Raw genomic sequence first — 27035 nt, forward strand, 5'->3', positions numbered from 1 at the left:
AAATCAAAGAGGGTTAGAGATCAGCACGTGGCTTTATTTTAATAAGGGATCAAGCCTAACTCGTACTGAGCATGTATTGTTCACCACTTATTTTTCTGGGCGTATGAATCAGTCCCTTTATCGCTGGTACTTAAGCATTTCCATTTGGGGTTATATTTTCATTGAAAAGCATGTGCATAATAATACTGTAGTGTGTGTAATATACATATTAATTTGCAGCCATTTAAAAGAGTGATGCTTTGTCGTGGCAGACTGCACTTTCTTCTGCTTACCTGCTCCAGGTCTGGGCACAGTGAGAAGAAAGGGGTTTTGGCAGAATGGGGGCAGTTCTCTGCATTCACAGAGGAGGAATGCAATGTAATGTCTTCAAAGAACCAAGAGTAAGGGCATACAAGTTTGTATATGGGATAATACCACTGTGCGTGGAGGTGGGAAAGGAGGAGAAAGAGGGAGAGGAGTGGGGAATCCTGCCGACTGCTTGATAACTCTTCCCCAGAAGTAGCAATGACCTAAAATTGCCTGCTTAGAGAACACCAGGAAACACGCTGTTGTGAATGTGATCATGCAAGGAAAGGAAAATGCAAACAACATTTTAAAATAAAACAATACAGATCTTTTTACCATTCCTTTTTATCACATTTGCTGAAAGAAGCTGCTGCACGAAGGAAGCAACTTGCCTTTTTTTAACCCATTTAAGAGATAACATGTTCAACTTCTGTGTCCCAACTGCTTATGAACTTTCAGTTGCTGATGCCAGTGTTTGTTAGATCTGAGAATCACATAATGGACAGCTGAGTTCTTCAGTTACATCTTGCTTCTTTGCACTGTTTGCATATTCCTGGGCCTGGCTCTGGCCTGGGTGGGCAAAAGTAGGGGTTGTAGGTACACCCTCAGTAGAAAAGGAAGAAAGTTATTCTGTAATGTGGGACAGTGGGAGGAAAATATGGAGCTGGAGAAAAAGTGCTGGGAGATGGAACTGACAGGGAGCACAAAATAAGAGAGAAAAAATGGTGGCGGAGAGATTAAGAAGGTTAACTAGGGAGAGGGAGACAGAATCATGTTCGGTTTTAGGGTCAACATTTTATTTGAATTTTTTTTCTGGATTGCTAGCTAAAAGGAACATAGTAAATATCCAGTAATGAAACAAGTAAAAACCAGTACACAAAAATTGACTGTTCTCCCTTAACTCACTTACTTGTTGTTTGTTGGAAATTACCAGAAAAGGAAGAAACATAATAAAGATTCAATGAAACTCTTTACAATAGCTGGTGTTTCTAAGGCTTTGGTTCTATAAAACCTTTGTTTTAAATACCAAAAGCAATTAAAGCACACTAAGGACTAATCCCTTCTGAAAGCCATTGTCTAGGTAGACTAGCAGAAAAAAAATAGCATCTTTAAGCACAAGTAATTAACTCTTCCCCTACCAACCATTTATCTTTAAATATATACATTGCCAGTTCAATTCCTTTTTTTAAACAGATACAGGTCAAATCAAGCATTATATAAGATTTAATATAAAAATCTTGAAAGCAGCTTTTATTAGTGTCATTATTGGCTTTTATATTTCTTTTTTGCAACTTTAAAATGAACATGTAGACTTACCCAACCTAATAATAGAGCTTTGTGATTTCTCCCTTTCCCAACATGCACCGTTTTTGTTAATGGCTGTGCCGCATGCATCATCACACACAGTCGTTCAGAGACAATGTGCTCATCAAGGGTTTATGGTTTTCTGTTGAGAGCTGGAAGTAACCTCCAATCTCCAGCAGGGTGGATTTTCATTAGTACAAAGATTTAAAAATGTTGACTCTGCCTGTGGTATAATGAACTGTGCCCGGCTTGGCTAGAGGTGTGTGTGTTTCCTTTTTAACAATTTAAAAGTATTGAACCAAGAAAACTACGGAAGTAGTTTTAATGAAAGGAGTAATCTAGCAGTCATTATTTCAGTTTGTTATGAACAGATGCATTCCCTTGCAAGAAACATGGATCAATTTTCTTGGTAAGCTAATATAAGAAAATGTTTCTGTCTTTTTTTTTTTTTTTTTTTTTTTACTGTTGTGTTTTGGGCTTTGTGGTATTTCTGTTTTGAAAGCAACAGAAAATCTTTCCTGCCATGTGGCTGTCTGATCCAATGCCTGTATTTCCACTACAATACATTAAAAAACTGAAAGTGAAAGAGTGGGGATAGCAGCAGCATGCACTAATTTCAGTCTATAAATAAGAGATCGTTTGGTGTAGGAAAGGTACTGGTCTGCTGTTAAATATGCAGTGCTGAAGATTAGGCAGTCGCCAATAATGTCTGTTGAGTTGAAGAGCTAGGGGACAAGGTTTTTGTTGGTTTTTTAAGTGAGAGTTTATCTGAGGTCAGTGTTCAGTAACCAAACTATAATTTACAAGGCTGCCCATACCAATTAAAGCCTAAACTAAAGTAGACCAAAGAATATAGCTACTTGGGAAATGACAGTTGCCTGCTGGATCATGATAGAACATTGGAATTTTGACTGGTTCAGCATTCATCTTCCTAGGCCTCAGATACTCTCGAGGTGGGGAGAAACAGTTTATTTGAAGAACCATCAAAAATTAGAGAATCCAGACTGGTTCCCTACAGTGCATTCTCAGTGCTTTTTCGATCTAATCTGGAACAACTCCAGCGATAGGGCTTCCACCTCTTGATTTGGAAGATTAGTCCTTTTATTTGTTCTGCAGAAACAGACCTAAGGATTACAGTGGATGAGAAGCTGGATATGAGTCCACAGCTTACCCTCGTAGCCAAGAAAGCTAATGGCATATTGGGGTGCATTAGTAGGAGCATTGCTAGCAGATCTAGGGAGGTGATTATTCCCCTTTACTAAGCACTAGTGAGGCCATATCTGGAGTACTGCATCCAATTCTGGGTTGACTCCATTACAGAAAGGATGTGGACACATTGGAGAAAGTGTCCTGTGAAGGGCAACAAAAATGATTAGGGGGCTGGAACACATGAATTATGAGGAAAGGCTGAGGGATTTGGGTTTACTTTGTCTACAAAGAAAAGAGTGAGAGGGATTTGATAGCAGCCTTCAACTACTTGAAGGGGGATTCCAGAGAGGATGGAGAGACAGTCTGTTTTCAGTAGTGTCAGATGACAGAATGAAGAGCAATGGTCTCAGGTTGCTGTGTGGGCTGTGTAGGTTGGATATAAGGAAAAACTGTTTTCAGTAGAAGGCTGATGAAGCACTGGAATAGGTTACCTAGGGAGGTGGTGGAATCTCCATCCCTAGAACTTTTAATGTCTCGGCTCAACAAAGCCCTGGCTGAGATGATTTTGTCCTGCTTTTAGAAGAGGCGTGGACTCAATGACCTCCTGAGGTCTCTTTCCCTATGATTTTGTGGCTTCAGGTGTTAAAAAAAAAAATAACCCTATACACATTCACCACATGCTCTGATGAAAATTAAACATACAAACCATAGGAACATCATTTAATGGGGAATAATTGCAATTGGAAATATTAAAAATGAGTAACCACGTGACACCTTAGAGACTAACAAAAGTATAGGATTATGAGCATTCATGAGTAAATCCCAGTTCATCAGATGAGGTTTAACCCACAAAAGCTCATGATCCTATACCTTTGTTAGTCTCTCAGGGTATGTCTACACAGCAGTGTTATTTCGGAATAACTGACATTATTCCAAAATAACAAAGAGCATGTCTATACAGCAAGCCATTATTTTGAAATACGGCAAGTTGGAGGACTTCTTACTCTGACTCCTGTAACCCTCATTTTGCGAGGATTATGGGAAGAGTGCTCTTCCTCAGACTTTCTGCTGAGTAGACAGCGCCAGAAGCCGAATTAAGCTATTTTGACTTCAGCTTTGCAATTGACGTAGCTGAAGTTGTGTAGCTTAATTCTAATTTTGCCCTGCACTGTAGATGTGCCCTAAGGTGCCACAGACTACTCTTTTTTAAAGTTACAGACTAACATAGCTACCCCTCTGGAAATATTAAAATAGACAGCAAATGCAGCAACAAAACATTGTTATAGCTGCTCTCCCTCCATCCAAAAGCCTGCTTGCTGACTATGACTAAAAATCTTTCCCAATACATGACTAGTGTAGCATAGTCTTCAGAGGAAAAAATGCAGACCATTCTGGCTCAGCTAGAGTTCTTCTCATGAAGCAAATTCTAGTTGCTGCCTTTACTTTCAATAGGGGGCTGGACTCGATGACCTGCTGTCCTGAGGTCTCTTCCAGTCCTGGGATTCTATCATGTGTATCAAACTTGAGCATCTGTTGATCTCCCCCTTTATAGCGAGATACAGGAAGATGGACACTTTCTCAGCTGGGCAGCTGCACCAGGTAGGTGCCTCCAACCCTTGCCCAGACCCCACACCCGCAGCCTGCTTATGCACCTTCCAGGACCCCACATTTCCACTTCCAGACCATTTGTGAACCCCCTCCCACCCAGACCTCACTCCCTGGCAGCATTCTTCTGCACATTGAACTCATTTTTGGCCCTGCAAAATTCACCAACCCTGGGCTCCCAGAAGAGTTAATCCAGCCCTGGGGGTAAGCCCTGAGCTTCAGCACCTCCACCCAGGGCTGGTGCTTGAGGTGAGTGTATTTTTTTCCTTCTTAGTTGGGGGTCACATTTGTGAGAGGTGTTTTTTCCCTCCCCCTCTGCTCACTTTGGAGGGAGGGGCAGGTCAGTGAGAGCTGTGAGGATTTTTTGTTTTGATTTTTTGTTTTTGTTTTTTTGCTTCTCGTTTGTCTGTGGCACCCGACTGATTTTTTTCTGTGGGTTCCCCATCTCTGCCATAGGACTTTAGAGAGGGTTCTATAGAACACAATGAATACATTAAGCTCCATCAAAGTATTGCATAGTACTCATGTCATGTGTCCCCAGCGAATGCACTACCGAGTACATGGGCTGTCCTCTTTTGAAAAATCTAATTTATGTTCTTACCTGTCCCCCATCATTGTAATATCTGAACAAGTCACCATCTTTCATATATTTACCCTCACAACATGTTGGCAAGGTTGGCCAGTGCTACTATTTCCATTTTGCAGATTGGGTCTGAGGCACAGAGAGGCTATTTGACTTATTCGAGGTGACGCAGCAAGCCTGTGTCAGGTTAGGAAACAGAATACAAGTCTCTCCAAATCCCAGGCCAAAATTATAAGCACTGGTCCAACTTCCTATCTATTTAGATAGAGTTCAGCCATGTACATTACTGAGGATGCTCTACATTTGTTCTTGGCATCAGTGTTGTGGGGAGACGGAAGCTTGAAGGTTGATGGGCATGTGGTCTGTTTTCACTTGTTTTTTGCCTTATCACTTGGTGAGCAAACATAGTTGTCTGTTTTTAGCAATATGCTGGTAATGCGATGAATAATTGTATGAGACACATGAAAATAAGAAACTGCATCAGGCCAGATAGAAGGAAAACACCGATGACTTTGTTACAGTAAGGAAAGTGATAGACCTGTCACTTGCCAACACGTAACTTCTCACTGTTCCTCAGTTTATCCTACGCTTGGCATTGAATGCATTTGCATGATTGTACGTGTTCAGAGTAAATGGGATTGCAATACACTATGCACTTTAAGGTGTTTATATGTTTCACAAATACAGTACTGCACATTTAAAAAAATTCAAAATGGAGGACCAGATTCTGTCCTAGACTGCACCTGTTCTGGTGTTGCACAGGGACTACAAATGCCCCAGGAGCATCTCCTGCAGAAATCCTCTGTCACAGGAGCATTTCCTTCCCCTCATGGAGTTCCTGTAATAAACCTCTATTGGGCTTTCTCACAGTCCCTCAGTAATGACTAGGACAGGCATGGAAGGAGGTCTGCCTGCTGTGCATTGCTCTCTAGCTGTTTATTACTAATGGACTTAGAGTAGCCTTGGGGCCAGCGAAGTCTACTGCCTAGTCCAGAATTTGGGAGATGTAAATGTAGTTTCAGACTGCCTCTTTCTCCCCCTTATTTTACTTTCTCCCCTTTCTTATGCCCAGAGCAGGAAAAAAACAATGTACCTCCTGCGGTTCAGCAAATTCTCTGGTTTTGCACTAGAGATGTAAAATCCCATTTAATTGGTTATCCCGATAAGCATATTGTTTAATCCGTTAACAGATTAAAGGGGGGGTCAAGTGGGGAAGCCAGTCTAGCCCAGCTGCCTCCTCCTTTTTCTCCTGCCCGCCACTGCGCTGGAGCAGCTTTCTCACTGCAAGCAGGCGCTGCTCCACCCCAGATGGAGCAACCCTTGTTAACAGTGGGCCCCACGGGACTGGAGCAGCCACTGTTCACCAGAACCAGTAAGCATCACCTGTTAACTGGCTAACTTTTCACATCCCTAGTTGACACTAGTCAGGTCCTGAGGGTGCCGTACAGGCTCCCCCTGTATTGTTCTAGTAGGGAACACTGCAGCTTTGTGAAAACTCTCATGCATTCCATGTGCAAATTGTGAATAGTAGTTAAGTGTTTTGGGGTATGTAAAATAAAAGCAAATTCAAGTTTGAGAGCTACCATTTTGCTGCAAGGTGACTTCATTTATTTTAAAGGGCGCTCACTTCTGGAGGTTGCAAAGAGTTTTTTTCTGTCCTTTTCCAAATTGTTTAATAGCTAACCAAACAACAGTTATTGTTTGACCAGTAGAGATCCGATGTTAAACCAGTACTGAAATATGATGTGGACTGGTTCAGAATTCAGCATGTTGCACCTTTGACCCATTTTGACCCAAATTACACCATTTTTCAAAAAGCTGCTACTAGCTCCCTATGAAGCTCAGAAATGTGCACTTCATATGACAACTTCATTTTGAAAGGCAATTGAAATGCTTCTCGCTGTGTGAACCTTCTGAGAGAGGTGATAGGCAAAGAGCGATGTCCTTCGCATTCGATAGCAAAACTTGAATGGGGAAAGCTAAGATCAGAAACCAAGAATTATAAATAATTATTTGGCTCCCAAGCAACTTGACAAAATGTTACCTTTTCAGAATACAACCTTAGCAATCATTAAGGAATTCAAAATATCCAAAGACTTTATCAAAATACTCTAGTTTTTGCTGTTTGATCTAATTACAGATTGAACCTCTCTAGTCTGGCACTTTCTGGTCCAGCAACATCAGTGGTCTGGCATGATTATAGTTAGTTGGCTGCAGTGGTGAAAGTAAATTAAAATTTCTCATAGGCACTGGCTATTGCAACCCAGATTCCTGCAAGCTCTTTAAATAGCTCCCTGCTGGCTTTTGCCATAACTCAGCCAGCTCTTGCTGGAGCTGTGCACCTCTGGTTGGGTGTTCACTTACTGTGGTGTGCCCACGACCAGTCCTCGCTCTGTGTCCTGTACTGTTATTTAGCTCTAAATTGCCCCTAAATGTCTTCTAAGAGACCAGCAAGTAACTGAAGTGCTGGTAATGCTGCTAAGCGTAAGCATGTTTTTATGCTTTATCTACTTATTTCCTCATACCAATATAGTAAAATTGTGTAACAACACTAAGATTTTGTTGCAAAGAGAGCTGACAAGCTTGAGGTAGGTGTAGGCTTATATAGGGTGCATCTGTATAGTCATACATTATTAAGCAGCCTTGCACATGTTGTTCCTTTTATTTGCCTCCGGTGAAATAAAAATAAAGAGGCCTACTCTTTGTGGGAGGCAGCTTGTGTGGGGAGGCAGCCCCATGGAAGTTGGGAGCCAGCTTAAAGGCCAGCTCTCCACACGTAGCCGCTCCCGCTACCCTCCCCGACTTTGATGCAGAGGCAGCAAGGGGGGAGGGGTGCATTTAACCAATGAGTCCAGGCTCGTATATGTTAAAATATTAACATTCAGTAATCTTAGGGCTAGAATTTTTTACTATTTCTCAGCAATTTAGAAGCACATACATCTCATAATAGCTCAGTAGCAGTCACTTCCCTGCTCCCTGTGGTGGGCTGCATGTCCTGTACAGTGTGTTTTAAATTCTAGACAGGGAAAATATTTGATCATAACCCTACTTGAAATCAAGAGAATAATAGACTAAATCATTGACACATTGTTTGTTGTATTCTATATAAAGGTATCCTAGAACAAGAGCTGGCTGGGATTAATTTATTGTTTTGATCCAAGTTGAATTGTACTAGCAATCAATGACTGATCGTTCTGGCTTCTGAGAGGGAAATTGCCTCAAGTAACTCTGCAGAATAATGTGCTGGCACAGTCTAAGCCTCAGTACTTTTGAGAGGGGCACGGGGAGAGGACTGGGTGGTTCCTTGGTTTGGAAACCTAGTGTTTTGAGCCCTCTTGGCAAAACTAACCAAATTTCCTGAGACGCTGGAGGAAAAACCTCAGCCATTTTTGGAGACAGGGAAACACAGCTATGCCCTCATCAGTTGCTCCCTATTAGTGGTTATTGGAGTGTGGGGAATGCTTGTAATTATAACTCTTAGAAAGGCAGAAAATAGATAACAAGCAAAACCAGAAATTGTATGCTGACAGTTTCTGTTTTATCAGAAAATAGTCATGGATGAAACAGGAGTAATCATAATAATACTTAGCTACATATAAAGATTTTCACCCATAGATTTCAAAATGCTTCGCAAGGAGGGCAGTATCATTTTGTTTTTGTCTAGACAAGGGAAACTGAGGCACCGAGTAGTGCAGTGACTACATCGCTTTTCCCCCTAAGCCAATCAAGATTAGTAATATTGTGGATAGTTTAAAATAAAAATGAGGAAACCACACAGTGAACTATTGACCTGCACTCCTGACTTGGGTGAATCATACAGAATTTTATCATGCAAGAGATGGTTTTGACTCTAACCTCTGAAGTCTCACAGTCTAAGCTGTTATTAAAGGCGGCAGCCTTCTTGAGTGGATAATCTTTCCTTGATGTCACCCGGGAAGGGTACAGGCTGTGTTGTTCTTGAGTAGCCTCCAGCAGCCACATTACTGCGGAGAGGGCTGTTTGCTGGATAACGTCTCACCCCTAGAGGTTTGTGGGTATGAAGAGGAATAGTATCCTAGAATTGAGGACAGGCCAAGATTTTTTTAGGGATGTGACTTTGTTTAGAGCCATTGTCTGAGGATGGGAAGGGGTCTTTCATTTGGGACATAGATCTGTAAAAAGATGCAGCCTTTAACCCAGTTTGTGTTAAATTTTTACTAAGCATGGACTGTCAGGTTGTCTTTTGTGCTGTCCTTGCTACATATTCCACTGAGAGAGTTCCTCTTTTTGTTTTGCTGAAGCTCTTTCACTCAGAACCTCCAAAGTCACCAAGTGCTTAGGAGCAGGTGGTCCTATTTGAACACATAATCAGTATTGTATGTTTATTGACACTGTCCTGCATTAGTGTTGTATTAAGTGATTAGAACAAGAAATTATGTTTTTAGCTTTACTAGTTGCAAAAGGGTATGTCCCTCTGTAGCTGTAAATTTGCCTCCTAGTACAGCTAGATGGGTTTAAGCTAGCACAGCTTGACCTAGCATGCTAAAAATAACTGCATGAAAACTGCAGTTTAGGCTGGAGCTCAAGCCACAATGTCTACACTGCTATTTTTAACACATTTAGCTCAAGCCCCAGTAGTGTGAGTCTGCCTAGCTGGCCTGGGAGTTGCATTCTCAGTTGCACTGAAGACCTACTCAGAATGACCAAACTGATCTCAGAGGAGTCAGGAACACATGTCTAGGTATTCTTGGTCCTGCCTTAGCTTAGGGGAGTAGGCGAGGTGACCCCCTTCAGATCCTATTGAGCCCTCTGTTTCTATGATCTTTTGGTTTTGAGAGTGTTAGTTGCTGTTTGATGAACTAATGTCAGTAATGGATATGAATCTGCAACACTGGCAAATATACCTTCACTAATTAGGGATGTTAAATTACGAGTAATTGACTAATCGAATAGTCAATGCATTTTTTATCAACTGTTTGACTAGTCTAGGGTGCCTCTGCCTTTGAAGTGTAGCAACAGCCCTAGACTGTTGGTGTGGTGCGCAGGGGTCAGCTGGGGACTGCCCCGCTGACCCCAGGCTCCATGCGGTGCTGCCACTTTAAAACGCCACGGGGAACTCAGCGTCTGGCTCCACACGGCGTTTCAAAGCAGCAGCGCCGCATGAAGCCTCGGGTCAGCGGCAGGAGTCCCCAACTGATCCCAGGCTCCACGTGGCGCTGCCTCTTTGAAACGATGCATGCAGCCTGGGGACACCCCAGCTGGCCCCGGGTTGCACACAGCATTTCAAAGCGGCAACGCACGGGGAGCCCGGAGTCTGGCCCCAGGCTCCGTGCGGCACTGCCACTTTGATATATCCCTCCTCTTTCTGATAGAAGCAGCAAGGGGAGGGAAGCAACTAGTTGACTAGCAACTATCCAATAAGCATTTGCTCGTCAGCTAGTCAACTAAGTCCTTCACATCACTGTCACAAACATAGCCTTCCTGATGTCAGATGTAAGATATTGTGCAATACTGTAAAATGGCTGTTGATGTCATAGTCTAGAGATGTGTCTACATAGCAGAGCTTAACCTGAAATAAGCTACGCAAATTGAGCTATGTCAATTACTTATTTTATTTTGAAATAGCTTATTTCAAAATTGGGAGCATCTACACACAGCACGTATTTCGAAATAGAGCACTCTTCCTCCAACTTCCCTTACTCCTTGTACAATGAGGGTTACAGGAGTGGGAGTAAGAGGTCCTCCAGCTTGATAGTATTCCAACATTATTTCAAAATAACTGCCTGCTGTGTAGACTCAGACTAAGTTATTTTGAAATAAGGTAGTTATTTCAAAATAATGTTGCTGTTTAGACATACCCCTAGGTCACAGAAACTTTTTCTACTCTTGGCAACAGGATCACTCTCTCTCTCTCCTTCCTGAGTGCCTGAAGAAAGAGGGTGGTATCTTCAACAATTAGTCCTGTAGCACCTTAGAGGCTAACAAGAAATATATAGGATCATAAGCTTTCATGGGCAAAACCTGCTTCCCCAGATATTTTGCCCATGAAAGCTCATGATATTATTTTAAGGGGCTACAGGACTACTCCTTTTTAAAGTTACAGACTAACATGCAGTCTCCTCTGAGACTTTTAAACATGCAAGGTGGTGTCTCCAGTTAGGATTCTAACTCTACCCAATCCCTCTTTTCTTTTATTTCTGGTGAATGATATAGATCTGCCTCTCCTATTGTACACTACAGAGTGCCTCTGGCTCTGTACTTATCTCTCTCCTCCATATAACCTTTTCCTTGCAGGATAGGTGATTGCTTTTCTTTTTTTACTTGAGATATTATGTCGGTGTCATGCTGTCACCTAACTCTGATACCTTCTTTGACTCCCACGCTCTGTGATCTGTTTCCCATCTCTCTCTCTCTCTACTGACGGGCAGCTCCTGCCTGTGTTATAACTTCTGCTGAATGCTTCAGAGACTCCACCAGTGTAAAGAGTGCTCTTTGTACTACGTCTCTGACACCACTCCCTAACTTTACTTCTGGCAAAAATTTTGCAATTGTAGCTGACCTTTATCATCATCTTTTCCATCTCAAGTGTCTTATCACTGGAATACAGCCAAAATCATCCTTAACTTGATAACAGCCTCTGCTCAAGTGAAGTAATTCAATTTGAACAGTTATCATCTTGACTGGAGAAGCTTCTCCTTTTTATGTACTCCTCCTAAATCCCTAGTCACTCTAAATTTCAGGGAGTCCCACGTGCTACAGCTAGATGTACTTGTGCCAGAAAGTGGGACTGTATGGGCGTATCTAGATTACACTAGACTTTCAAAAGAGGATATGCAAATCCCATGGAATTTGCATATCTTCTTTCTAGCTCACTTTCGAAAGCGGCACTTTCGAAAGTGAAAGTAATTAAGACGCGGTTTTGTCGGCGAACCCTCCCGTTCGTCGACAAACCGCGTAAAGCTCATTTTTTAAGGAAAAGCAGCTTGTCAACAAACGGGAGGGTTTGCCGACCAAACCGCATCTTAATTACTTTCACTTTCGAAAGTGAGCTTGAAAGAAGATATGCAAATTCCCGCGGAATTTGCATATCCTCTTTCGAAAGTCTAATGTAGTCTAGATACACCCTGTATACTCCCACCATTTTGTTGTTTCCACTGACTTCTGACTCATCTTTGAATCCCATTCAAAATTGCCTTCCTGATTTGTGAAGCTCCCTATGGACTTGCTCCACCCTACCTCACTGACGTATTATTCATGTACACCCTCAACCGTTTACTCCATGCAGTTGGTGTAATTCTTAGTTATATACTCAAGTTTCTTTAGTGTGCTTGAGTGCCGTAAAGAGGCCCTTACTGTAATTGAGAATCAGCCTACACCATGATCAAGTCATCCCTTAGCCTTCTCACTGTTAAGACAAACAGATGACGCTTTTTTAGTCCATTACTGTAAATCCTGTTTTCTAATTCTATAATAATTTCCATGGCACTTCTCCAACCCTTCTCCAGTTTATTGACATTCTTGTTGAATTATGAATGAGTTCTCCTTTTATGGTTGCGTCAGTGATAGATACAGAGGTGCTATAGTTTTTTACCCGTACTCAAAGTTCTGTAGTTTACACACCCACACAGTAGTCCAAGAAACACAGGGCAGAAAGGACATGAATTGCAATGTTTAAAAAGGGGGTTGTGGTAATTTTCTTTTCTCTGGTCCCCAACCTGTCAGGACTTCTTCATACATAACAGCTAAACAAAAACAAGCAGTGTCCCCCCCCCACACACACACCTGCTGCAAAATTATGTGCCAATCTATTATCATGTCTTTTGTAAGTCACTTTTAAATCACACTTTGAAACCTTCCTTTGTCTCTAGCTTAGGACTGAATGTCTTTCTAAAAGCATGCCTATAAAACGTATTGTAACAGGGTTCTCTCATGGCTGAGGCTATGCATTAGCTCTTGTGTAGTCTAGTGCCTTCTTCTGTTGTTCACTCACTTCATAGCTCCCCTGACTCTCTAGGGTACTTTGAGTGCTTTTTCTTTGTGACTTAGTCCACCGACTAGGTCAGTATACAGTTCTCCCTTCCGAGGTATCAACATTCTTCTACCTGCTCATTGGCTGACCTGTCCAACAATCCTGTGCCACTTCCCAGTGAGTGGTATTGGAACCCAGGCCTGCCGGCTACTAGGGGCTACGTCTATACTGCACTGTAGCTTAAAATAAGATACCAAATTTGAGCTACACAAATTGTGTATCGTATTGCAAAAGAACACGTTATTCTGAAACACCTTACTCCTCATGGAATGAGGTTTACGAGGACGTTGGAATAGTGAGCCCAAAATAACGGGTTTGCTGTTAAGATGCGAGTTAGTTATTTCGGCATACTAAGGTATCCCGTAATAGCGTTGCAGTGTATATGTAGCCCCAGGGTGCAGCCCATGGACCCTACACTCAGGTCTGACAGTCTCTAACCGTGCTGCTCTTTCCCGGCTGTGTTTTAACTCTTCCTTCCATTGGCTTTTTTTCCTTTCACCTTCCCTCAGGGTCAAGAGGCTCTTGTTCAGGGGCTCTTGATCCTTGATTATTTATAAAGCCTAATCCTCCCTCCCTCTCTGGTTATTTTGCCCCTTCTGTGCCTCATTAACACTTTCCAAGCTAGTGTGGTATAAACGCCCCATAACACGTATCCTCCACAGAAGGGAGCTATGTAGTAATGTGGGAAAGTCACAGTGCTGTGTGTGCATGGGGGTGGGATGAAGAAAAGCAGCCCAGTGATGTCTAACACATCTTTCTCAATCTCTCCAAAACAGACTCTTTGGCTATAGAAATTCTCCCCCTCCCCTTGTACATAACATTCAACTTCTTTTCATGTGAGTCCCTCCTGAAACACAAATAGTGGAAGAAGCAGTATTTTTTAAACACACAGAGGACCTCAGGTCCTTCTTGTTATGATTAATAGTATACATCTAGGCTAACTGTGGATTATTGACATGGACCTGTCAATGTGATGCCAAAGAAATGGCCTATTCTGCACACTGCAGGTCTGATCCAACTCCCTTTGAAGACTACTGGGAATTAGGGATTTAATCTGTTAACCAGTAGGCATCGCTGGGGGGATCCAATTTAAGTGGTTAAGTGGTTAAATGTAATGCTTAACTGGTTAGTTGACCGAACAAGATTTTACATCCCTACTCAGAATCTTTCCATTGATATGTGTTGGATCCGACCTTATGAGAAGCTATATTAGAATGCTAGTCCTCAGAGTGAAGGCAGAGAAAGGATGGAAAGTCTCTCGGTAGGCACTTTAACAGAGATAAATGCCCTGCACTCTCAGCTGCTGCAACTTTAATCCCGAATTGGTTTTTGTCTTGCCCCGTGTCAAATCATCTGTGAGAGTTGTGGGCTTGGGTTTGTTGGGACGGTGGATGTTGTGTCAATTTCAGAGGTAAATCACACTGAATGTATAACCAAAGCAAAGGGAGCAGCAGGAAAGCCTTTGTATGTACAGAAGTTTAAATCCAATGCTCTGGCTGCAATGCACTATTTTGCCTTCTGTGAGAGGCGGTAAAGAATATTACAGCTCCTCAGAATTGGCCGTTCAGGCATGCAGTTTAAATCCAGAACTAACTCTCTTGGGGATATTAATCTAGTGTTGGATTATCTTTCTAAAATTGTTAATCAGAATTGGTCCCTGGGGGACTTTCAGCTTAACTTGCCACTTAGTTTTTGTTCGCCTGGGCTGGCCTCCTGAGTTCAGCAGAGGAAACTGATTAGATTTGACAAGATGTTGTTATGTAAGATCCCAGGAGCAGGGCACACTTTATAACTGGCAGGTTTGTTGTAGTTTGGTGTGACTCCTCTCGGCACTGTCTTACCGGCTATTAGAGAGCTACATGAAGAATAAGGTTGCCTCCTCTCCAGAATTATCCTGGCATTAAAGACTGTTATATGATAAAACCTTCAGAAATATGTCCAACCACAACTGGCAACTCAGTGGAGTCCCATTTCTTCAGCTGGCTGCACCAACGCATTTCTGGAGCAATGTCAAGGAAACCTTTTTGGGACTTATCCAGCTCCACGTGATTCATATTCATCAAAAATATGGAAGGCATTTTGATGTTGTCTATAGTAAACTTTATTTTGGTTTAATTTTTAATCCACACCCCTGAGAGATGCAAGTTTTACTGACATAAGCACTGGTGTAGACATCGCGGTGTGGGTGAGAGAGCTTCTCCTACCGGCAGAGCTAGGGCCTCTTGTGGGAAGTAGAGTAATTACACTGATGGGAAATCTCTCCTCTATCGACTTAGAGCTTGTTCCCAAGAAATGCTATAGTGGTGCAGCTGCATTGGTGCAGCTGTGTCGCTGTTACACTTTTAATGTAGATGTAACAGTTATGACATTGGAGCTATGTCTAGACTACAGGGTTTTTTTAAAAAAACTTCACCTGCGTCTAGACTGCCACCACATTCTTTTGAAATTAAATAGAAAGAACGTGGCAATTTTTTTGACAGTGGTAAACCTCATTTTACAAGGAAGAATGCCTTTTTTCAAAAGAGCTCTTTTGAAAAAGCATTCTTGACTGCAAACAGAGCTTTTTTGAAAGAGAGCATCCAGATTGCCTGGGTGCTCTCTTTCGGAAAAGCGATCCGCTTTTTCGAAAAAATTGTGGCTGTCTAGACAATCTCTTTCGAAAGAAGCGTGTAGTCTAGACGTACCCTGGGAGTCCATTGGTCCTCTCCAATGAAGTGTTCACTAATGTGTCAGCAACTCCTACTAGGCCTGACTAACTCACTACACATAACACATTGCTGTCATAGTATCCAGGGGTGACACATGGGGATGAGAGAGGGGGCATGTGACCCCTCCCAAACACTGTGGGTGAGATGCAAGGAGTCAAAGTCTCTGGGCAGCCTGGGGAATGAAGGGAGGAGAGGATGGTGATGCTGGCAGCCTGGGTCAGGCTCACCTTGCATTCTCCCACTGCTGCTGGTGGAAGAAGAGTAATGTGGGTCCGCTCCCCCAACTCCTGGTTGCATCACTCGGGAGAGGGATGGCACCAGCCCCTTGTATTCACCAGTGGGAAGCGGAGCAATGCTGCCAGGTAGTGGGCCGAGCAAATGACAGCCGTGTCGCTGTGCTTCCCTCCACCATCACTGGTGCATGCGGAGAGGGGGTGCCCCTGCTGTTGGTGCCAGGTTCCTTGGTGGAGGAGGTTTAGAGGAAGAGGGGGGCATGGGACCCGCTTTTTAGCCAGCATCCCCTGAGCATTGACTCCTGCCTCTCCCTACCCTCCACTGACTCTGATACAGCGGGGAGTGCATGTAGTTGATAGGATTAACCTACAGGCTTATTGATTAACCATGTAGTCAACTATATGTGGACATCCCTAGTTTTGAATCCTTAACTCTTTTAATTTTCTTGCTGATTAGGTGACCTTGCACTCACATTTGACCCCTAGTTCTCTCATGTGAAAGAACTTCTTTTTCTTTTTCTTTTTTTTTGGGATGAAAGCCAGGACTGACAGTCGGGAGACTAGACTTCTGTCCTCAGGCATACCTAGACTTCTTAGGGGTGTTAGTGAATGATAAGAGTTTATAGGGATGAAGAAACAAAATGTGCTTGATGGAATTCCGGACCCGAGCAACAACGGGTAAATCTGCCAATATGGTATAAATATATGCTATTTACATTCATACATAGTAGCAAATTCAAGCTTTAAGTCTGTATTATAGAAAGGCATTTCTGTGCACGCGTCTCTTGAATCTGGTGAAAGATGTGATTTTGTTGGTGGGGGGATGCTGTGCATTCTGCCTTCCTCCTGACATCCTGGTTGCTATAGTGCAGTGATCTATTTGTGAACACACAGTAGATCATTGCTATAGTTAAGAGAAACAGTGTTTCCTGGCCATAACTTCCTGGGCAATCTCTTTTTGAAGAGCTGTGTGCAAGTTCTAACAGAAATTTAGTCAGGCTCCTTCCGTCTCCAGAAGTGAAATGCTATGTTCAGCCTCTTGTAGTTTGTAGCTTTTTACTAACCGTAACATTTAAAAATAGTTCCTCTATTTCAAACTGTCTAATGCTTGACTGTTATTCACAGTACATTCCAGTGCTTCAGCCATCTTTCTAAAAGGCTGGCTAGCTGTACAGAGTGCCGCGGCATTGTTCTATATTTATGTTTTTGGTACATGTATATTCACACTCTCTCACACACAAACATGTTTCCATGCACCTGCTGAGCCAGGCAATACATGCAAAATGAAAGCAGCATTATAATTCTGGCTGAACTGTGCTGTATTTTTCTTTCTCTCTCTGCAGGTGTGAATGAAAGTGACTCTCTGCACTATTTAGTATCTAGTTTTACTGGCTTTGAAGAACAGCGGCATCTACAATGCCGCCTCCTGCTGATATAGTAAAAGTGGCTATAGAATGGCCGGGTGCCTTCCCCAAGTTGATGGAAATTGATCAAGTAAGTGCCTGTTTATATGTATAAATATGTATTTATATTTTAGAGTGTACACATATATGTTTACTTAGATGCACCTGTACATTTAACAGCATGGATTCATATACGAAGGCTGTGTCTACATTGGCAAGATTTTGCGCAAAAGCAGCCAATTTTGCGCAAAAACTTGCTGCCTGTCTACACTGGCTGCGAGTTCTTGCACGAGAACACTTACGTTCTAATGTAAGAAATCAGTGCTTCTTGTGCAAGAACTATGGGTATGTCTAGAGTACAGGCTTTTGTTGACAGAAGTTTTGTCGACAGTATCTGTCGACAAAACTTCTGTCGACAAAGAGCGTCTAGACACATTCAGTTCTGTCGACAAAGCAAGCTGCTTTGTCGACAAAACCCTGTAGTCTAGACACAACCCTACATGCAATAACACCTTCTGTCAACAGAACTCTGTCGACAAAAGGTGTTATGCCTCATAAAATGAGGTTTACCAGCGTCGACAAAACTGCTGAGTTCTGTCGACGTTATGTCGACAGAACTCAGCGGTAGTGTAGACGCAGGTATAGTTTTGTCGACAAAAGTCCACTTTTGTCGACAAAACTCTGTAGTCTAGACACACCCTATGACGCTCCCGCTCAGGAATAAGCCCTCTTGCACAAGTGTTCTTGTGAAAGAGGCCAGTGTAGACAGGCAACATGAATTTCTTGCGCAAGAAAGCCCGATGGTTAAAATGGCCATCGGAGCTTTCTTGCGCAAGAGAGCGTCTACACTGGTACGGATGCTTTTGCGCAAAAGCACATCTCTTGCGCAAAAGCACATGCCAGTGTAGATGTGCTCTTGCGCAAATACTCTAATGCAAAAACTCTTGAGTTAAAGAGTATTTGCACAAAATCTTCCCAACGTAGAGGTAGCCAGAGTGTATATGGAATGTGTGTAATCTTACTGTATTACTCAATTTGGTGCTTTAATACATTTGTCTGTTTGCCTCTCTTACACCTGATAATAAACATTCTTTGTCATTGTGTGACCCATTTAACTTCTCCATGCCTGTTTTCCAATCTGTAAATTTTCTAATGATGGTGCTTATATCGTAATGCAAACTGCTTTGAATCATAGAATCATAGAATACTAGGACTGGAAGGGACCTCAAGAGGTCATCGAGTCAGTCTCCTGCCCTCATGGCAGGACCAAATACTGTCTAGACCATCCCTGATAGACATTTATCTAACCTACTCTTAAATATCTCCACAGCTGGAGATTCTAAAATTTATTCCAGTGTGTGACTACCCTGACAGTTAGGAACTTTTTCCTAATGTCCAACCTAAACCTCCCTTGCTGCAATTTAAGCCCATTGCTTCTTGTTCTATCCTCAGAAGCCAAAATGAACAAGTTTTCTCCCTCCTCCTTATGACACCCTTTTAGATACCTGAAAACGGCTATTATGTCCCACCTCAGTCTTCTCTTTTCTAAACTAAACAAACCCAATTCTTTCAGCCTTCCTTCATAGGTCACGTTCTCTAGACCTTTAATCATTCTTGTTGCTCTTCTCTGGACCCTCTCCAATTTCTCCACATCCTTTTTGAAATGTGGTGCCCAGAACAGGACACCATACTCCAACTGAGGCCTAACCAGCGCAGAGTAGAGTGGAAGAATGACTTCTTGTGTCTTATTCATGTAACTCTTCTGCCAGAACAAGTTAAATGCAGCAAGGGCTGGGTTCAATATCTAGGAGTCTCCTCCTAACAACATAATACAACGCCGGCTCGAGCCACCACCCAGTGACCTGGGAAATCTTACACACACCCCTGGGTGTCTCAAAGAGGCAATTCTTCCCCTCTCACAAGCACAGAGCCTTGGTATAGCAGCAAATCTTTAATAACACAAAATAACCAACATCAGCATCAAAGTGGGAAAACACCACAACTCAGATTCATAAACCGGACATCAGCAAAGACCCACCCCCCAGCCACAAATCACCCAAGGTCCCCAAAAGTCCAACACCCCAAAAGTCTCTGCCCTGGGTCAGTGCCACCCCAGGGTTCAAACGTTCACCTGGCAGGGTTTTACCATCCCAACATGTCGTCTTAGTAGGAAAATATTTCCATGCATTTGGGGGTGAAGGAGGGGAGAGTTAAATGGGTCTAGTAACATAAACAAACTCTTTTAAAGGCAGCATTTAGAGAGGTACCTATATTAAACTTATGGCGTGAAAACCTTTTGTGGAAATGTATGTGGAATAAAATTTTCTCACGTATAAATGTTATGTGAATGGCATCATTTATGTGTTGGACTTAACTGAGATCATATATTGGCAGCTATATTAGTTAATATTTAAAGTGGTGTTTTTCGTAACATATGTGGGCCCTCATAGATGAATCATGCAGGCTGTTACCTGTGCAGAATATCGCAACCTGAGAAGCAGATAATTATTTATTTCAGTAAATAGTATTTCATACAAAAGAAAACCCTTGAAAATTATCCCCAGTGTACGTAGGTCCTGATGCATCCAAACATGTCAGTAGTGTCCTTTATGTAAGTACATGCTGAAAATATTTTGTGGAAGAGGGGTCCTAAATTCTGTATTCTTTGTGATCAGTTTCATGCTAGTTTTTGTCACCATTGGGCTATCAGGCAAGTGTCTGTTGGCATTTGCAACAAAAAAGACATTGGGAAATTGGTCAAAATAAGAGCAGCCTGATTCTTAGAGGGTCTGTGCACCCACCACTTGCATTAAGTCAGTGGTGGCATGTCTGTAAATCAGGTCATAAGCTTTTTAATCTTTGTATTTATTTGTTGGAAAATACTAACTTTTTTAAAATAAGAGTTATGTAAACCAAAATCCCTTGCCATGCCCTCTGCAACAAAGACACCTCCTCTATCTCTTTCCTTTATGCATAACATCTATTGTTTGAAATGTTGTTCCCAGAGAAAGTTAGTTATGTGTGTATGAAGAGAGAGAATGGTGCAGCTACAGAAAACTTGCTTCCAACAGGAACTGTTAGGCCAAAAGCTGAAAAACGTAACTTAACTCCTTTTAAGTAATCAAACAAAAAAAGTCCTGCTTAAAAAAAAAAAAAAACTTGAGACTTCATGAACTGAAAATAGCATCTGAAAATGTTTACCTCTAGCCATGATGCCTTTTTTGTAATGTTTATCATAGTGTTTAGAAGTCCAAAGCAAAATAATGGCTGCATTGGGCTAAGCTCTGTGTAGAAAGCTTTCTTACCCAAAATGCTTGCAATAAAAATAGAGAAGACAAAGGATGGGAAAGGAAAGCAGTACCAAGAGGTGAAATGACCTGCCTAAGATCACACAGCATGCCAGTGGCCAAGATAGGAATAGAAATTGATTCTCTGGAATCACCATCCATGTCATGATCCACTAGACCACACTGCCTCTGGAAACTTGAAAACTCCACCTACCCTGCAGGATATGTTCCACTGAATAACCCTGAGGTCCTGCAAAAATGAAACAAGAAGAAAAATCCCACCTAACATATTTCTTTCTTGCACGACAAGGTGGTATTTTAAAAGTACAAGCTTGTCTTGTTGACAGAAATGCAGCTGATTTGATCTTAATTTGTTGCAGGGACTGTGCTGCCTTCTGTGTTTGGAAATTTTGAGTACCACTTATATTTATCTATCAATCAATCACTGACAAAGATTAGAGAAAAATTCTCTGTACTTTTTTTTTACAGATTTGATCACTTTTTGATGTTGGTTAAGTTTACACTTTCCTGAACGTTTCCCTTGGAAGAGTTTGATGGCCCTTCCATGAAAGCATCCCATAGTCTACAATCAAATGTAGGGCTGATCCTTTAAGTCCTCTATGTACAAAACTCGCACTGAAGTCGGGGGGAGCTCAGGCTAGTTAGGGTTTAGACACTGAAGTTTTCAAGCTCTGGTGGGTTTTACCTGGTTTTATTTTTATTTTTAGCATATAAATATTATATCCCCCCCCCAAAAAAAAAAATTTGACCACTTCATAACTTGTTTCATTCACTATTCTCTAAAATATAGGAATGGGAAAGAAATACATGATCTCTCACATTTTTGTTGGAGTAAGTCTTGAATTTAGCAGTTGTGGGCAATGCAGGGAATACACAGAGATGACAGATACAATGTGTGAAATATCATTTTAGTGTAATTTTTTTACACGCAAATAAAAGAAGAAATGTATATCACTGACTAGATGCATCAAGTCAAATCTGAAATGCCATGGAACACGCCATAATATAGTTCAATCTATGGAAAAAAGGAGGGAAAATAGTTTGTTTGAATACTTTAGCCAAAACTGACATGAGACTTTGACAGGTCCTAGAAGGAGCGCAGGGTTATGAGAGCAGGGGGAAATGAGAGCAGGGGGCTAGCTTCCCCCAGCCAGCCCTTCAGTGCCTCCAAGGCTGCAGGGCACCCCTTGGCAGTGATATAAAGGGCACAGGGTTCTGGTCATTGAAGCTGCTGAGATAGCAGCAACTGGGAACTCTGGGCCCTTTTAAAATGTTGGGCCCTGGGGCAGCTGCCCCCATGGTCCTCCCTGTCAGTGGTCCTGACTTTATTAGCAGATAATGTTACCTCTGGCACATTGTCACGTGTGAGGTGCACTTTTTTAATATATTTCACTATAGAAGACGTGAAATATTCCTTCCTTACATGATAAACCACTGGCATTACGAAACTCTCCAAAACTGTCATTGACAAGCTACCAATGTATGTTTGCATTATTACTAAGCAGATTGATTAATTATTTTTTGTTTTAAATAGTGAGAGAAATTCTCCTCTTGAGTACATTACTTGTGGAATCCCTTTCAACTTCTTGAATTTAATCCAGATACAAAATGTTTTACATCTGTAATTACATGAGTAGGAAACCTGAATAAAAATATTTAGTTTCACATATTTCAAAAACTGGCAAAAGCTACAGGAATACTGTCAACTGAGGTTTTCTTACTGACACAATGTAATGAAGCACATTACGGGAACCATATGTATTACTTTATATTAATGCCTTTTCTAAGTGTTGACTACCTAGGTCTAGTCAATGACCTGATCCTTTAATAGTGGTTTCTTCAATTTTGGGGGTGTTCTACTTTATTTTTTGGCTAGCATTGCTGATAAATGTGGTAGAATATAACTTCAATGGGTTTTCTTTCTTTTTGAGACATTGCAAGTTGCTGTATTCTACTTTTTCCACAATCAAAGGGACAATTGAGATATTTTTGTAAGGGGACTCCTAAGTAATTTTAGGTTCCTAATTTACAGTCAAATCCTTAGTTAGTGAAAATTGGCACAACTCCATTAAAACCAACTCACTGAAGTCATTGGCACTATTTCAGTTTACACCATTCATAGTCTGGTCCTGAGAATTTAAATAAAGATTATAAATATTTAATGATTTGAGGGATTTTTTTTTTCAATTCAATGAAGTTATTTTATTTTACACAAAAGAAAATGAAACAGATGATAAAGTGGAAACTGGCCAAAGTAGTTTCATTGTCCAACCTTAATGAAATGCAGTAAAGAGCATATATACTGAAAATATACACTTGTAAAATCTTCTAGTTTTAATACAAGAAGGGATTGTTAGTAGCATTCATAAGGAAGTTATGTCTCTTTCACTTAATGCACCAATTATTTTGTAAGAATAATAGAAAGCTTTTTTGGGTGGAGGGGGGGAGGAGAGAAATCACTGCCCTTGTACAACAAAACCTTTTGGAAAGAGTAGTCCGGATACTTTAATATGTAAGGTATAAATCAGTGCATTAACGTACAAGTATAGGTAACATCAGGAATCAATAACTGTTCAATTACAGTGGATGATGAAAAAATATTATTTCTTTTCTACTAGTGGACTGTAATGGTCAGAACTAGAGGAGCAACAGTAGTTTTTTGCTATGGTGCCAGAGTGCCATTCTCATAAGAGTTACGTTACAGACAAGTGTTCAGTTTTATTAGTCTGACTGCAGATTTTCCTACCACATTCTGAATGGTTGAGAATTGGCTTTCAGTGGCACATGGCTGGGGCATCCTTACTGACAAATAAAAACTCCCTCCCCTTCGTCTACTATGTTAAATAGGGAGGGGAGTGGCAGAAGTTAGTGGAGCAGGGGAGGATATTAATAGAAATGGGCTGCAGCATAGTATTTAAAATTAATGAGTTATAATCAAACGCTGTAATAATTAATCTAGCAGAAAGGGCAGTAATAGGATACTTCTGCTGCTAAATACAGGTTGAACCTCTTATCTAGAACTCTTTAGTCTGGAAACATCCGTCATTCAGAATGATTTTAGTTAGCCGGATGTCCACTTTTCATGGGGGTGGCCAAGTTTCCTGCAGTCCCGTAAAGTTTGTTTACGGCCACTGATCCTGATTCTTAGTGTTCCGTGCTGTTATTTCACTCTGATTTACCCCTAAATGTCTTCTGATGGTCTAGTAAGCAGTGGAAGTGTTGGTAATGTTGCTAGACAATATTAACCGCCTGTGGTCCGGCAAATTTTCTGATTTGGCACCGGTCAGGTCCCGAGGGTGCTGGACAAGAGAGGTTCAATGTGTACTTCTTTGCGTACTTGGTGTAGTGCTGAAGGCTTTTACTCTTCAGGTTGATAGCCGAGTAAGAAACATAATCTCATTCACTCACTTAGCTGTGCTATTACAATAATGGGCCTGGGAGGGGAGTGTACATTTCCGTCCCTATTAGAATATTGCTTCTTCCTTCCTTCCCAATCTGGAGGATACGCAATACCCAGGGATGCTTTCTAAGGTCATGACTTCACTAGCACTTAGTTCAGCAAAACTTTTATTGCTCTGGCTGTGGAAAACACCCTTTTCCCCCCAGAGTGATGTAAGTTTCACTGTCCTAAGCGCTCATGCTCACTGCGCTATCTCCTGCCAACAGAGCTACCACTATATCATTGAGCGGATTTAGTTATGTCAATGGGAGATTTCTCTACCATCAGCATAAGGCGGCTATGTGAGCGACCTTACAGGAGCACAGTTGTATCGGTACAGCTGCGCCTCTAGCTTGCTGTTGCAGACATGGCTCAAGAAAAAAGCCTGGACCATTTTACAAAGCCGTTCACAGCGGTTAATTTTGCAGAAGAAGACTGAAGATGAAGTGATGTTTGTGAGTTTTTAGTAGTGCCACAATTTCCGTGAAACCATGCAGTGTGATCCTTACATTTGCAGCATTGGAAATAATGACACTATACTTTTAAAAGTTTCAGAGGGGTAGCTGTGTTAATCTGTAACTGAAAAAACTTAAAACAGCGAGTAGTCCTGTAGCACATAAGAGACTAATACAAAATGTAGATGGTATCATAAGCTTTTGTGGGCATGACCCACTTCTTCAGATGAATGGAGCCAGGAGTTTAGAGTTGCAAATAAACAGCAGAAAAAGAGGAGATAGGGAGGGAAAGAGAAGGAAAAATGTCAATTAGAGGGGATGGAGAGGGAAAAGGAAGGGAGTGGTGGCAGGAGCAGCCACTTTAAAAGTAAGATTGTTCCTCCGTGCCTGGCTCTGTGGTGGGGGAGGCGGGAGATTTGATTGGAGTGGGGCTCCCGTCGCTGAGGATGCCTGCCTCAGAGGGAGGGGGGGAAGTGCACTGGGATGGGGGGGCGCTAAGGGGGCCTGGGTCTAAGGCATAGGGGAGTGCACTGGGATGGGGAGACTGGGGGTATGGCTCAGGGGAAGGGGTGGGTGCATTGGCGGTTAGTGTGGAGTCCCAAACTGGACAAAGTGGTACAACTTTGGCTCCCCCCCCTTTTTTTGCTTAACAATTTTGGAGCAGTAAGGGTGGGGGGGTCACACAAATTCAGTTAGTATTTTAGGGGCTTGGGGTACCTCAAAGTTTGAGAACCTCTGCGGTATGCAGTTGGGATTTCATGGCATTTGAGGAGCCATTGAGGGCATTTTGTAGCCGATAGGGGAGCAGGAAGTTGGTACATCCTTGCATGTTGGGTGGGCTTCTTGTAGGGAAGTGAAGGAATAATATGTTTGGCTCTTGGAGAGAGAGATACAATTCGGTTTCTTCATCACTTCTTATTGAGATCATCTGTGAGATAAAAAAGAGGCGAGTGCATTTTGGAGGAGTATGGGGTGCCAGCTGAATTACAGCTCAGAATGAAAGGAAAGAAGAAATGTACTTTGCTCCTTTAAGCATCAGAGGTACGCAATGGGTAGCAGGTTTAAAACGAATAAAAGAAAGTTCTTCACACAGCATGTAGTCAAACTGTGGAACTCCTTGCCAGAGGAGGCTGTGAAGGCTAGGACTATAATAGAGTTTAAAGAGAAGCTAGATAATTTCATGGAGGTTAGGTCTATAAAAGGCTATTAGCCAGGGGATAAAATGGTGTCCTTGGCCTCTGTTCTTCAGAGGCTGGAGAGAGATGGCAGGAGACAAATCGCTTGATCATTGTCTTCGGTCCACCCTCTCTGGGGCACCTGGTGCTGGCCACTGTTGGTAGACAGGATACTGGGCTAGAAGGACCTTTGGTCTGACCCAGTACGGCTGTTCTTATGTTCTTATGCATAGGGCTGCCATTACTGTAGTATCTGAGGGTATGTCTACACTACCCCCCTAGTTCGAACTAGGGGGGTAATGTATGCATACCAAACTTGCTAATGAAGCCCGGGATTTGAATTTCCCGGGCTTCATTAGCATAAAGCCGGTGCTGCCATTTTTAAAAGCCGGCTAGTGCGAACCCCGTGCCGCGCGGCTACACGTGGCACGGACTAGATAGTTCGGATTAGGCTTCCACGAGGCGTACAGATAGTTCGGATTAGAAGCCTAATCCGAACTATCTAGTCCGTGCCGCGTGTAGCCGCGCGGCACGGGGTTCGCACTAGCCGGCTTTTAAAAATGGCGGCGCCGGCTTTATGCTAATGAAGCCCGGGAAATTCAAATCCCGGGCTTCATTAGCAAGTTTGGTATGCATACATTACCCCCCTAGTTCGAACTAGGGGGGTAGTGTAGACATACCCTGAGTATCTCCCCAGTCTTTTAATGCATTCATCTCCACAAGACCCCAGTGAGGCAGTAAAGTACTCCTTGTCCCCATTTCATGTATGGGGCCTTGTACTGACTTGCTTGGTGTCTCATAGGAAGTTTATAACAAAGCAGAGGATTGAAAACCCAGGTTCTTGGCAGTCCCAGTTGCCTAAGTACTAGACCTCTATATTTATAGTCTGCGTTACGTGATGTTGGGAAGCTTGTATTAATTTCTAAAAAATGTGTTCGCACCAGAAAATGTGTTAACAGTAGCATAGTGTTCATTATAGATAGAATGTTGTATTCACCTGTTTTCTGACAGATGTACAGTTCCACAATGGCCTGTGTTTGCTTGTCTCCACGATGTCTTTTCTTAAACAGATGTGCTGCATCTGCTGATTCTCTGGGGCAGGCTTAAAAATTATTGAACAGTAGAGTCATCTTCAGAGGTTCCTTTACTTTCTGTGATGAACAGCATCAGCCAGGGAAACCAAAGACTTTAGTGTGTCCCAAGAACAAATACAACAAAGGAAAAAGGGATACAAACCAGGTCACACTGGTTCAGTGTGCTTCAGTGTTGGCCTGATGGAAGCCCATTTATTTAAATTGAAGGGTGTATCTTCACTGTACAATTAATCCAGGTTCTTGCATGGGTTTTTAATTTTAATCCTCCAACTGTTGAAACAGAAA

The 27035-nt window shown here is 42.1% G+C and overlaps 1 protein-coding gene across 1 annotated transcript in view; it reads left to right on the plus strand.

The window, feature by feature from the left end:
• The window catches only part of ELMO1 (engulfment and cell motility 1), a 448991-nt gene that overhangs the window by 66412 nt on the left and 355544 nt on the right, over positions 1–27035 (plus strand). The window contains exon 2 of the mRNA XM_075921743.2: positions 17220–17370. Within this exon, the coding sequence (XP_075777858.1) occupies positions 17293–17370 (78 nt within the window). The 5' untranslated portion in view covers positions 17220–17292. The remainder of the gene's footprint in view (positions 1–17219; positions 17371–27035) is intronic.

This window comes from Pelodiscus sinensis, chromosome 2 (assembly GCF_052426305.1).
Source record: "Pelodiscus sinensis isolate ZL-2025 chromosome 2, ASM5242630v1, whole genome shotgun sequence".
NCBI lineage: Eukaryota > Metazoa > Chordata > Testudines > Trionychidae > Pelodiscus > Pelodiscus sinensis.